Source organism: Dipodomys merriami, unplaced genomic scaffold (assembly GCF_024711535.1).
Source record: "Dipodomys merriami isolate MVZ:Mamm:240054 unplaced genomic scaffold, mDipMer1.0.p SCAF_25, whole genome shotgun sequence".
In the NCBI taxonomy this organism is placed as follows: Eukaryota; Metazoa; Chordata; class Mammalia; order Rodentia; family Heteromyidae; genus Dipodomys; species Dipodomys merriami.
In genome coordinates this window covers 13678310-13691831 of record NW_027203937.1, presented here as the reverse complement: position 1 = coordinate 13691831, position 13522 = coordinate 13678310, and the positions used below count along the sequence as shown (strand labels likewise).

The 13522-nt window shown below is 42.1% G+C and overlaps 1 protein-coding gene across 3 annotated transcripts in view; it reads right to left on the bottom strand.

Annotated features, from left to right (window-relative positions):
- Positions 1-545: 545 nt before the first annotated feature.
- Positions 546-13522, bottom strand: part of Ints4 (integrator complex subunit 4) — a 122943-nt gene continuing 109966 nt past the window's right edge. For all 3 annotated transcript variants that reach the window (XM_070034928.1, XM_070034929.1, XM_070034930.1), the window contains exons 22-23: positions 6779-6899; positions 546-926 (exon numbers count right to left, since the gene is read on the bottom strand). In XM_070034928.1, coding sequence (XP_069891029.1) covers positions 748-926; positions 6779-6899 — 300 coding nt within the window. In that variant the 3' untranslated portion in view covers positions 546-747. The remainder of the gene's footprint in view (positions 927-6778; positions 6900-13522) is intronic.

Sequence of the window (13522 nt, the reverse complement as noted above, 5' to 3'; positions counted from 1 at the left end):
TTCCATCACACCTGCCCTTAACTCACGCACAGCTCCACACATCAGATATGTAGCCACAAATCACTTTATTTTTCTCACTGGCTCCCTCCTTCCCAGGACAGTGGGAAAATAGGATTCTTCTATATTACTTTAGTAAAGGGAGGAGGTTCTAATGATAATGGCAAACAAGATCAAGAATGTCCCTCAGGATAGAAATGATTCATTCTCAGGCTCTTCACTCAGTCCTTAACCCACCTGGGTTAGAGAAGAGACCTCTCAGCAAGGTAACGGCTGTCCAAGTTCCTGCAGGATCTTTCAGTGCTGAAAAAGTACAGCTATTAAGTCAGTTTTAAAGTTGCCCTTGCCAAACAGATGCTTGTCCTAAGAAACAAGATTGTGGCTCATATAACCAGTTCTTTGGAAATGGTAGAAATTTTGATCGTTGTGTTTCACACCTTAAAATTTACCTGTAAGCAAGCCTGTACTATAAATGCTGAAACTTTAGCCACACACAATTTTTAAGGATCAGAATAATAAGACCAATAAGAATAATAAGAACAACTTGGTGTTTTTTTCAGTTTTATTTCATGGGGAGGAGGTGTTGTAAAATTTAAAATTTTGGTTTTCTAATAAAAAAAATAATGTGTCCTGTGTGTGCTACCACGTTACTTATGGCTACACACCATTTCCAGGTGAAGTGCTCCAGGCTTCTGGCCCACTGTACCTAAGAAGGGCTTCTGGACCAAGGTGGTAAAGACTGCTTGTGAGTCAGCGCCTCGCAGGCTTCGGCATTATGTAAACCTTCACAGGCTTGCTGAAGGGGATGGTGCCTTCGATGCTGGTTTCCACCTGTGGTGACCCCTCACCACCCTCGATCCAGGGGGATTTTGGAATGCGAGCATTGGAGTTATAGGCCAGCAGCAGTCTCACTTCTACCTGGCATGGTTCTGAAACAAAAGACAAAAAAAATACCAAAACTGGGCAGCTGTTAGGAATTTACATAAAACAGCAAGTGAAAGCAGTATTAAACATGGAAGCTATGGAAGCTACAGTCAGGCACTGGTGGCTCATGCCTGTAATCCTAGCTACTCGGGAGGCTGAGATCAGAGGATAGCAGTTCAAAGCCAACAGACAGAAAAGTCCATGAGACTCTTATCTCCAAGTAACACCAGAAAACCATAAGTGGCGCTGTGGCTCAAGTGGTAGAGGACTAACCTTGAGCTGAAGAGCTGAGGGACAGTGCCCAGGTCCAGAGTTCAAGCCCCATGACCAAAAAAAAAAAAAGTTTCAGCAAGGCACTGGTGGCTCATATTTATAATCTTAACTACTCAAGAGGCTGAGATCTGAGGATTGATTAAGTACATGGCTTCCCCAGTGAAAGAGAAAAGAATTTCAGCCAAACCTATGAGCAAGTACAAAGGCCAAAATAGAATGAGCTTGGGATATCCTCACTATTTTAGTACAACTGAAGCAAAAAGTTCAAGAGTTAAAGATAAGTCTCAGGCTAAGAAGTTCAGACAGCAGGAGCTAGCTGGAGGGCTCTAAATGAATAAGTAAAGGCTCCAGGGCTCTTCCACAGACCAGTTTTATTCCTGGTCATTTCCAAACATCTTCCTAGAAAACAGTATAAGAATGAAAGGCTAGCCAGGCGCTGGTGGCTCATGCCTGTAATACTAGCTACTCAGGAGGCTGAGATCTGAGGACTGCGATTCAAAGCCAGCCCAGGCAGGAGCCTCTTATCTCCAATAAACCACTCAGAAAGCCAGGAGTGATGCTGTGGCTCAAGTAGTAGAGTGCTAGCCTTCAGCTGAAGAGCTGAGGGACAGCGCCCAGGCCCAGAGTTCAAGCCCCATGACCGACCAAAAAAAAGGAAGGCTAGGGTTGGGAATGTGGCTTAGTGGTAGAGTGCTTGCCTAGCATGCAAGAAGCCTGGGTTCAATTCCTCAGTACCATATACACAGAAAAAAACAGAAGGAGTGCTGAGCCTTAACTAGTAGAGTGCTAGCCTTGAACAAAAGAAGCTCAGGGACAGTGTCTAGGCCCTGAGTTCAAGCCCTAGGACTGGCAAAAAAAAAAAGAATGAAAGGCTAAGTCAGCTTTACCAATTCCAGCAATTTTAGATATCAGCAGGAGCCTGAGCAGACTCACCTTCCCATTTAGCAGCCATGTGGCATGCACACCCCATATCACATGGCCTGAAAGCAGCATGAGTGTAGCTGTTGTCAAACCTCCTACAGGGTGGACTCAGGGCAGGTACCAGCATCAGCTATCCCACCACACATTCTCAGCCCATCCCACACAGCCACAGGTATGGAACTCACAGCACTTTCAGGAGGGCCAAATCTTGGAGGGAGGTGATGGAGTAATCAGATCTACAGGGTCATTTTACCTTCTCTAATCAGCCTTTGGTAAGAAGGCCAATACCATAGAACAGAGGGCACACAACAAAGACTAATCAACTGGAGCAAATCATACAACCTTATTTATCAACCTTCTGGTTTATATTGTTTTTCCCACCATAAAGATTAAGAAAACATTGCTAAGCACCAGTGGCTCACATCTGTTATCCTAGCTAGGCAAGAGGCTGAGATCTGGAAGACCTCAGTTCAAGGCAGCCCTGGCAGAAAAGTTTGGTAGAATCCATCTCCAAAATAACCAGCAAAAAAATAGGACACATGGCTCAAGTGGTTGAGTGACAGCTAAGCTGACAATGAGTGAGTGTAAGGCCCTGAGTTCTAGTGAGTGAAAGGCCCTGTGTTTTCAAGTACTAGAGAAAAATAGATTAGGACAATGAGAAAGGTAAGATAATTTCCTCAGACTCATACAGAGGAAAGGAGAATGTGAAACCTGGCCTGTGTGACCCAGCTCTCTATATGCACCATCTAGCCTCTCAGAGGAACAAGAACAACCTTATCAGGAAGCTGCTGACAGACTACATAAACTCCAGGCTCCACTTCTGGGTTAGGAGAAAGAGGTGAAAGTGCATTTCAAATGAGAAGACTTTTTATTTTCTTATTCCAGGCCAAAAAGGAGTAAGTTGAGTGAAAAAAGGGATCTAGGAACCTGGCAGTCTGAGGGCTAGCTTAGTACTTTACTGGTCAGCTTATTTCTAAACTGTGAAATATAAGCTGCCACTACTCGGTCTAAAGATTAAATGAATTTTGATTACATAATCTTGTATTCCAATTTTTTTGGTGTGTGGCAGTACTGGGGTTTGAACTCAAGGCCTTGAGCTCTCAACTTAGCTTTTTCACTCAAGGCTTGCTTTCTTTCTTTTTTCTTTTTTTTTGTTGGTCATGGGGCTTGAACTCTGGGCTTGGGCACCATCCCTGAGCTCTTCAGCTCAAGGCTAGCACTCTACCACTTGAGCTCTACCACTTCCAGTTTTCTAGTGGTTTATTAAAGAATCTCACAGACTTTCCTGCCCAGGCTGGCTTTGAACCATGATCCTCAGATCTCAGCCTCCTGAGTAGCTAGGATTCGGGCATGAGCCACCAACACCCCGCTTCAAGGCTCTGATTTCTACCACTTGAGTCACACCTTCATTTCCAGTGTTTTACAGGTGAAGTGGAGATAGGATTAATTGGGATTAAAGTTAATTGAGATAAGAATCTCAAAGACTTTTTTGCTCAGTCTTTGAACTGTGATCTTCAGAACTCAGACTCTGAGAGGTTAAGATTACAGGCATGAACCACTGGTGCCTAGTTTCTACTATATGTTAAGCAATAGAAACATAGGCTAGGGATGGAGGGAGTGTAGTTGTAGATGTGAGAGGGAAGGGATGGTAGGGGAAAAACAAAGGAGGAGGCAACAATGCTTGATAGGAAATGTAATCATTACCTTGCTCATGTAACTAACTCCTCTACAGTATTTTTACAATTAAAAAGTATATATATAAAAAAAGATACATAGGCTACAGAAGTAAAGACAGCATAGGGGGGAGGCTGGGAAGGGATGGGAAGGGGAAACAAAGGAGGCAACAATGCTTGATAAGAAATGTACTCATTATCTTGCCCATGTAATTGTAACCCCTCTGTATAGTATTTTTACAATAAAAATAAAAAAAGAAGTAGAGACAGCATAATCTCTGCTCCAATGAAGCCTAAATTCTAATGAGAGAGAAGGTCAAGGAAACAATCAAATAAAACATCTAACATGAACAAATGTGATGCAGAGAATTAAAATGTTGGAATGTTGGAAGGGTGGCACTGATCAAGATGCACTGTACACATAGAAGGACATGTTAAAAACCCCTGGAGTAACTATTTGAGGATAAAAAAAATTTTTTTTGAGGATAAAAAATTTTAAATGAGAATAACAGTAACTGAAAAGCAAATTCTTGAAGACTACCTCCAATGAGAATAGCCTGGCAATATGTGGCCCTCCTCCCTGCATAAAGAAAGACTTGTAGTGAATTAAAATGCCTTAAGAAGAAACAGGGCCTACTAGAGAAAAATCTTGTGCTCAGAGGCAGACAGCTGAGATTCAGCTCTAGTTTGGGGAATGACTGACTGTGTAAACAAGAGGGTGTCAATATCCTTTATAAGGTTTAACATGCTTTGATTTCTTCCCTGAGCCAGCTCCTCCCCAAACAATATTGCCCCACAGCAAGACTTTATAACTAGGGTTCCTGAAGCAAAGATTTTAGAGGTTAGGGTATACCTGAGTGGCAGACCTCTTGCCTAGCATGTGAGAAGCCCTGATTTAATCATGAGTTCATTCTCAAACACACACACTTTGGAGTAATAATTTACTCTCGTGGTATTAATGCCAAGGAGTGTAAAAACATACTAAGAATCAAAGTCATGAAATGAGATGCTCAGGGAAGCAAATTCTGAGTAAAAGAACTGCACTTCCTCCTTCTGAAAGCACCATAGATTCATCAGGCATTAAATAGGTTTTGCTTTTTTGGTACTGGTCTTGGAGTTTGAACTCAAGGCATGGGCACTGTCTCTGACATTTTTTGCTCAAGACTACTGTTCTACCACTTGGGCCACAGTTCCACTTCTGGCTCTCCTGGTGGTTAATTTTAAGGGTCTCATGGACTTTTCTGCGCAGGCTGGCTTTGAACCACGATCCTCAGATCTCAGCCTCCTAAATAGCTAGGATTACAGAAGTGAGCCATTGGTGCTTCCCTTGAACTGTTCTTTATGTATTTTAAAACACACAAAGAATTCCCGAAAGGGAATTTGACCTCACAATTTTATTGTCTTCATAACAAAAGTTGGAATTTAGGCATCATGATTTTATTGTCTTTATAACAAAAGTTGGAGCTTAGAACTAGATCACTGCCCCTTTCTCTTTTTATCTCCACCCAATTCAAAATGTTTGCATCTCTTACTAGCTAGCATTCTCTTAGATCTGCAGTTGGGCTCAACACATTCAAGTCTCAGCACAATCTTCTTTGTAGTCTTAGGTTTTTTTTTTCCAGAAAATTGGCTTAGTCTGACTGCCATAGCCACTCTGCTTTCTGTCATAACCATGCTTTCCCCAGACATACAGAGAATCCTTGCCTTTTTGTTCCGCGTTACTTTGTGAGGTTGGTGCTTACCACACTTCTTACAGAAAGTTCAGTGGGTTTTAAGAACATTGACCATGATGGCAGGAAGCCTGCAGCCGTGCCAAAAAGAAGCGCATTCCCTATTTTTAAAACCAAAGTTCGTGGCACTGTACACTTTTTCTAGTAGAGTTCATGCTCCTAAACCAGCACCAGTGACTTAGGAAACACCACTGCCTGTAGGTTCTAAAGCCTGAGTCTCTAATTTTTCCAAAGACACTTTATAGGCTTAAAATATGTCTTTTGTACTTATATTCTCTCAATTTATTCTTACAGATTAAAAAAAAATAACCTTACTCTCCTTTCACAAACTGTTCTGTTGCTTTGTGAACATCTCCTTGTAAGGTTCTCTCCTGGATGGCTAGCAGACTCCACCCTCCTTGCAGCAAAGTCTCCACCCAGTACCTGCATTACCAAGGCAACTGGCACACCTGGAAGAGGTCACGTCTGAATTTGATGTGGCCACACCTTTCTCTGCCCATACCCTAGATAAGGCCTAGCCCAGGCCCCTCTCTAGGTTCTTTTCTAGCTTTTTCTTAGCTCTTTCCTACTCTTCCCTTCTCTTCTCTTTCCCAGCTCTCCCAGCTCTCTTTCCCAGGCCTCCCCCACCACGTGGAGGACCAAGATGGCCTAGTGCCAGCAGGAACGATGAATAAACCTATCCCTTACCTGAAAACCACGTGCGTGGTGTTGGTCTTATTCGTCTACCTCTTTTTAAAAACTTAACACTACTTACTTAACATTTTACTTGTTTCATGAGTATAAACTTAACTATGCATGCACGAAGAGACAGTGATTTTCAATTTTTTGTAAGAAATATGAAACTATAATTTCCAGAGGAATCTTCATTACAAATTTATAGTTTGAGAATTTTCTTCTTCATCCTCAAGATGGAGAAATAGACTCAGAAAGTTACTTGCTCAAGGGTACCCAACAAATCAGTGGCAGTTGGAAAAGGAGTGGCAGTTGGAAAAGGACCATCAGTGGCCTCCTGACATCGGTCTCATTACAACTTCCTGTATGTCTTCTAATGGGATCTTGTTCCTCATCCAGCCAGCACAGCACAGTTATCCTCATGTGCCCAGTTTTAGCTTATGAACCCCTTAAAGACTCAAGTTTAATTTTCAGCATTCATGATTCAATTATGTTTTGTTTTTATTCAACTGCAAAGAAAAAAGCTAAAAGTTATTGTGATCTCTAGGAAAATACTGTCCTGCCCACTCTGTTCTTCCGGCTCTTTACCTGTCCAGGCAGTATGGGAAAGGTACACCTGAGTGATGAGTCGGTACCGGCCTGGGCCAGGATTCCGGAAGTCTGCTGGCTTGGGGTGGATCATCTGAGCCTGGCCATCAGGATACAAAACCTAAGAAGTAAAATAAATAAAAGCAAAAGATAGATGAGCTAAGAAAATTGATGGTGGTGTCTAACGTGAACCTCCAAATCAGAGACTAAAGATGATATTTCATAAAAGACTACTTCTGGAGGGGACAGCAACAGTGCAGACACTCCAACACTCATCTCCCCAACCCAGCACAAACAGTGTCCAGTGAACGTTTTTTTCAACTGATGGTAAATGTGATAAAAACAGAATGTCTGGGGCTGGGAAGGTAGCTCAGTGGTAGAGCACTTGCCTTGCATGCTCGAGGCCCTAGGTTCGATTCCTCAGCACCACATAAGCAAAAAGAAAAAAGCCGGAAGTGGCACTGTGGTTCAAGTGGTAGAGTGCTAGCCTTGAGCTGAAGAGCTGAGGGACATCGCCCAGGCCCCACGACCAGACCCCCCCCCCCAAAAAAAAAGTCTGGGCTGGGAAGGTGGCTCAGTGGTCGAGTGCTTGCCTTGTATGCATGAGGCCCTGGGTTCCGATTCCTCAGTACCACATAAGCAGAAAAAGCCGGAAGTGGTGCTGTGGCTCAAGTGGTAGAGCTATCACCTTGAGCTGAAGAGCTGAGGGACATCGCCCACGCCCAGAGTTCAGGCTCCATGACCACCACCAACAACAACAAAAAAGTCTCATGTACTTCTCTGCTTGGTGTGGTTTTGAACTCTGATCTTCAGATCTCAATATCCTGATTAGCTAGGGTTTACAGGCATGAGCCACCTGCCTGTTTTATTTTTATTGTTGTTGTTGTTGTTTTGCTAGTCCTGGGGCTTTAACTCAGGGCTCAGGTACTGTGCTCAAGGTTAGAGCTCTACCACTTGAGCCACAGTGCCACTTCCAGCTTTTTCTGTTTATGTGGTACTGAGGAATCAAACCCAAGGCTTCTTCACACATAGTCACATTCCCAGTCTCTTTTTTTTTGGGGGGGGCGGGGGGAGATGGGGTCTTGCTATCTTAGACAGGCTAAAGTTCAGTGACTATTCACAGACATAGTCCACTTGGGATGTTTACTATAGACAGCCCCAATCTCAGATCAAGCAATCCTCCCACTTCAGCTTCATAAGCAGCGAGCACATGCATCATGCCTGGCTACCCTCTTCCTTTATACTGTTAGATAAAAAGTGCATATAACACAGTATAAAATGTTTGCATATGAAATGTCCCCCCGCAAAACTCATATGTTGCTAGGAGATAGAAAGATGACCCATGTTCATGAATCAGAATATTGTGAAAATAGCTAGATTACTAAAATTGAGTTACAAAGTCAATGCAACCTCTGGCAAAATTCCAATGACATTCTTCACAAAACAGAAAAAAAAAATCCTGTAATTCATTTGGAAACACAAAGACCAATTCTGAGCAAAAAAGAATAATGTTAGAAGTATCACAATCCAACTTCAAATTATACTATAGAAAGGCTGGGTACAGCGGCTTAATACTTATATTCCCAGATCCTTGAGAAGTGGAAGTGGAAAGATTTAAGTTTAAGGACAGTTCAGGAAAAAAACTTCATCAAGAAAAAAAGACTTCAGGGCTGGGAAGGTGGCTCAGTGGTAGAGCGCTTGCCTTGCATGCCTGAGGCCCTGGGTTCGATTCCTCCGCACCACATAAGCAAAAAGAAAAAAGCCGGAAGTGGTGCTGTGGCTCAAGTGGTAGAGTGCTAGCCTTGAGCTGAAGAGCTGAGGGACAGCGCTCAGGCCCAGAGTTCAGGCCCCACGACTGGACCAAAAAAAAAAGACTTCATCTCAAGAAATAAGCTAGCCATGGTATCACAAGCCTTGATCTGAGGTATGTGAAAGAATACAGGTAAAAGAATTCCAATCCGAGGTTGGTGCCAGGCATAAGTGTGAAACCCTACATTAAAAATAACTAAGGTGCTAGGTGCTGGTGGCTCATACCTGTAATCCTAGCTTCTCGGGAGACTAAAATCTGAGGATTATGATTAGAAGCCAGCCCAGATAGCAAAGTCTGTGAGACTCTTTTTTTTTTAATTGTGAAAATACGTACAGAAGGGTTACAATTACCTGGGAAAGGTAATGAGTACATTTCTTATCAAGCATTGTTGCCTCCTTTGTTTCACCTTCCCATCCCTTGCCATTTCCCACCCCTCCCATCTCCCCCTCTTCCTCCCCCACCAAAGCTGTAAAGTTCGTTTTTCTACATAATGACTTGTACATCTCATTGTTGCAATGGGTCCACCTGTATCCCTATTTAAACAATTTGTTTTTTCCCTTCCCCTCCACAAATTATACCAACATCAAATACAATGAAAGAAGGGGTTATACCATGGGGGAGGGACATACAAAGCAACAAAGAAATCATCTTATAAATATGTTAGAAACAATCGCAAGAAAGCAAAAACATTTGAATACTAATCTTGGGGTTCATTTCACCTAAAATCAACTTATCTGACCTTTTCTGCTTGTCTCAGACATATACTAGTTATTGCAAATAAGGGAAACCATGGGACCTATGTTTCTTTGGGCCTGGCTTACTTCACTTCATATAATTTTTTCCATTTCCTAACAAATGGGGCAATGTCATTCTTTTTGATAGAGGCATAGAATTCCATTGTGTATATATACTACATTTTCTTGATCCATTCATCTACTGAGGAGCATCTGGGTTGGTTCCATATCTTAGCTATGGTTAATAATGCTGCATTGAACATGGTTGTGCTGGTAGCTTTAGTATGGTCTTGTTTTTGATCATTTGGATAAATGCCCAAAAGTGGGATTGCTGGGTCATAGGGGAGCTCTATGTAGAGTCTTTTTTGTTGTTGTTTTGACCCAAAATGTTAAGATTTTATTTACAGAGCTTTTTTTGTTGTATATACTACTTTCCAAAGTGATTGAACTTCCCACCAACAATGCAGTAAGGTTCCCTTCTGTGAGACTTATCTCAATTAATTACCAAAATGTTGGAAGTGGTCCTTTGGCTCAAGAGGTAGAATGCCTGTTTTGAATAAAAAAAGCTAAGGGACAGTGCCCAGAATGTGAGTCCAAGTCTTAGAACTGGCGCACGCGCGCGCGCGCGCGCACACCCACACACACACACACACACACACACACACACACACACAGAAAAACCCCACTGAGGACATGGATCAAGTAGTAAAGCACCTGTCTAGCAAGTACAAAGCATTGAGTTCAAAGCCCTATTCTACACACACACACACACACACACACACAGAGAAAAAAACCCACTGAGGATATGGATCAAGTAGTAAAACACCTGTCTAGCAAGTACAAAGCATTGAGTTCAAAGCCCTATTCTACCAAAAAATTTTTACTACAGAACAAGCCCATTAAGACATAGCTATGCAATTCCCAACAAAGACACCCAAAACAAATATTGGAAAGAAAAACAGCCTCTTCAACTAATGGTGCTGGGAAAACTAGATATCCACATGTAGAGATTGAAGTTTGATCCCTATTTCTCATGCTGTGCAAAAACAATTACAAAATAGATCAAAGTAGTTAATGTAAGACCTGAAGCTTTAGGCAATGCCTTCCTGAATGGGATTCAGAAGCTCAGGAAATGATAGCAAGAACTAACATGACAAACGGGATTGCATCAACTTTAAAGACTTCAACATAGCAAAGAAAACAATTACCTGAGTGAAGAAATAGCCCACAGAAGGAGAAATCTTTGCCAACTATTTAATAGATAAAAGATTAATGTAAGGTGTATATTAAATATTTAGGTTTTATTAGGTAGCCGATTTAGAGACCACCACGTGCTATTCAGACAGGAAAAGAAGTTTATTTACGGAACTGCTGGCCCCAGTGTGCATGGTGGAGAGGCATGGCTAAAAAGGAAGAAGCAACCTACCCCTGAGCCATTACTTATCTAAGCCAGGGACAGGAAGAGGTGTGGCCAGGTGGGGGGAGGGGGGGAAGGTATGGCCACACTGGATCAGGTTGTGACCTCAAGGTCAGATGGGAGGCATGTGACCAGAGGTGGCCCAGGATGTGACCTAGCAGGAGGGGAAGGTGACAGCTTCCAGGTATGCCAGTTACTTAGGTAGTAGATACTGGGCTGAAACTTAGCCAAGAGTTAGGAAGGTATCCCTGTGCAGACCTTACAATTAATATCTAGAATATACAAAGAGCTACTAAGAAAGTTATACAAGACAAATAATCCAACCAATAAATGGGAAAATGAACTGAACAGTTCTCAAAAGAAGTACAAATGGCCTGGTACTGGTGGCTCACACCTGTAATCCTAGCTACTCAGGAAACTAAGATCTGAGGATTGCAGTTCAAAGCCAGCCTGGTCAGTAAAGTCTGTGAAACTCTTATCTCCAATAAACTCTCAGAAAACCAGAAGTGGTGCTGTAGCTCAAATGGTAAAGTGATAGCCTTGAGCTGAAGAGCTAACAGTGCCCTGGCCCGGAGTTCAAGCCCCACAACCAACAACAACAACAACAAAAAGTACAAATGGCCAATAAATACAGGAAAAAATGTTCAACATCTTTAGTCATCAGGGAAATTCAGTACATTAAAGGCTGAGGGTATGGCTCAAATAGTAAAGTAACTGGCTAGGAAATCCATAACCTCTGAGTACAAAGCCCAGTACTACCAAAAAAAAAAAAAATGCAATGAAGCTGGGTACCAGTGGGCTCATGCCTATAATCCTAGCTACTCAGGAAGCTGAGAACTGAGGATTTCAGTTTAAAGTGAATCCAGGCACTGTAAGTCCCTGTGAGATTTTTTGTTGTTGTTTTTGTTGTTGTTGTTGGTCGTTTGGCTTAAACTCTGGGCCTGGCCGGTGTCCCTCAGCTCTTCAGCTCAAGGTGAGCACTCTACCACTTGAACCACAGCCCACTTCTGATTTTCTAGTGGTTTATTGGAGATAAGAGTCTCATGGACTTTCCTGCCCGCTAGGGCTGGCTTTGAACTGTGATCCTCAGATCTCAGCCTAGTGAGTAGCTAGGATTACAGACGCCCAGCTTCTGTGAGATTCTTATCTTCAACTAACCATTCAAAAACTGGAAGTAGAGCTGTGGCTCAAGTGGTAAAGCACACAAAGAGGCTCAGAGACAGCTCCCAGGCCCTGAGTTCAAGCCCCACAACCACCACCAACAATAATAAAAAAAAAAACTACTGAGATTACATTTCATCCCAATCCAAATGGCTATCATAAAGAAAACAACAACAAAATGCTGACAAGGATGTGAGGGAAAATAAACCCTTATAACACTATTGGCAGGAATGTAAATTAGTGGAGCCAGTATGGAAGTTCCTAAAATACTAGGAATAGAACTACCATGTAATTCTAACTCACCAATATTGGGCATATATCAGAAGAAATCTGGGTCTGCACATAATAGATTTCTTCAGGTTTATAGCAGCACTATTTAGAACAGCCAAATTATAGAAGCAGTCTAAGTGCCATCAATTGATAAATGGATAAAAGAATATGGGGCATTTAAAAAGTGAGTATACAGCCCTTAAGAAGAATGTAATTATGCCATCTACAAGAAAATGGATGGAAACACATTTTCATGCTCAATCAAATACTTGAGACTCAGGCAATTGAATTGTTTTGTTTTGTTTTTGGTGTTGGTCCTGGTGCTTTAACTCATGGCCTGGGCACTGTCCCTGAGCTTTGTTGCTCAAGGCTACTGTTCTACCACTTGAGCTACAGCTCTACTTCTGGCTTTTTGGTGGTTAATTAGAGAAAAGAGTCTCACACTTTCCTGCACAGGCTGGCTTTGAACTGCAAGCTTCAGATCTCAGCCTCCTGAGTAGCTGTGATTATGGATGTGAAATAATGGCACCAGACTTCATGTTTTGTTTTATAAGTAGAATCTAGATTTTAAATAAAAACAATAAAGTTGAAGACGAACTATCTTGAAAGAGAAGAAGAATCAGTTGGAGAAAGAATAGGACAAGAGAAAGTAATGAAGAACTAGTATGATTAAAGTATATCATAAATATGTATGAAAATGTCATGATGGGGGCTGGGAAGGTGGCTCAGTGGTAGAGCACTTGCCTTGCATGCTCGAGGCCCTGGGTTCGATTCCTCAGCACCACATAAGCAAAAAGAAAAAAGCCGGAAGTGGCTCTGTGGCTCAAGTGGTAGAGCGCTAGCCTTGAGCTGAAGAGCTGAGGGACAGCGCCCAGGCCCAGAGTTCAGGCCCCATGACCGGGCCCAAAAAAAGAAAGAAAGAAAGAAAGAAAGAAAGAAAGAAAGAAAGAAAGAAAGGAAGGAAGGAAGGAAGGAAGGAAGGAAGGAAGGAAGGAAGGAAGGAAGGAAGGAAGGAAGAAAGAAAGGAAGAAAGGAAGAAAGGAAGAAAGGAAGAAAGGAAGAAAGGAAGAAAGAAAGAAAGAAAGAAAGGAAGGAAGGAAGGAAGGAAGGAAGGAAGGAAGGAAGAAAGGAAGAAAGAAAGAAAGAAAAGAAAGAAAGAAAGAAAGAAAGAAAGAAAGAAAGAAAGAAAGAAAGGAAGAAAGAAAGGAAGAAAGGAAGAAAGGAAGAAAGGAAGAAAGGAAGAAAGAAAGAAAGAAAGAAAGAAAGAAAGAAAGAAAGAAAGAAAGAAAGAAAGAAAGAAAGAAAGGAAAGAAAGAAAGAAAGAAAGAAAGAAAGAAAGAAAGAAAGAAAGA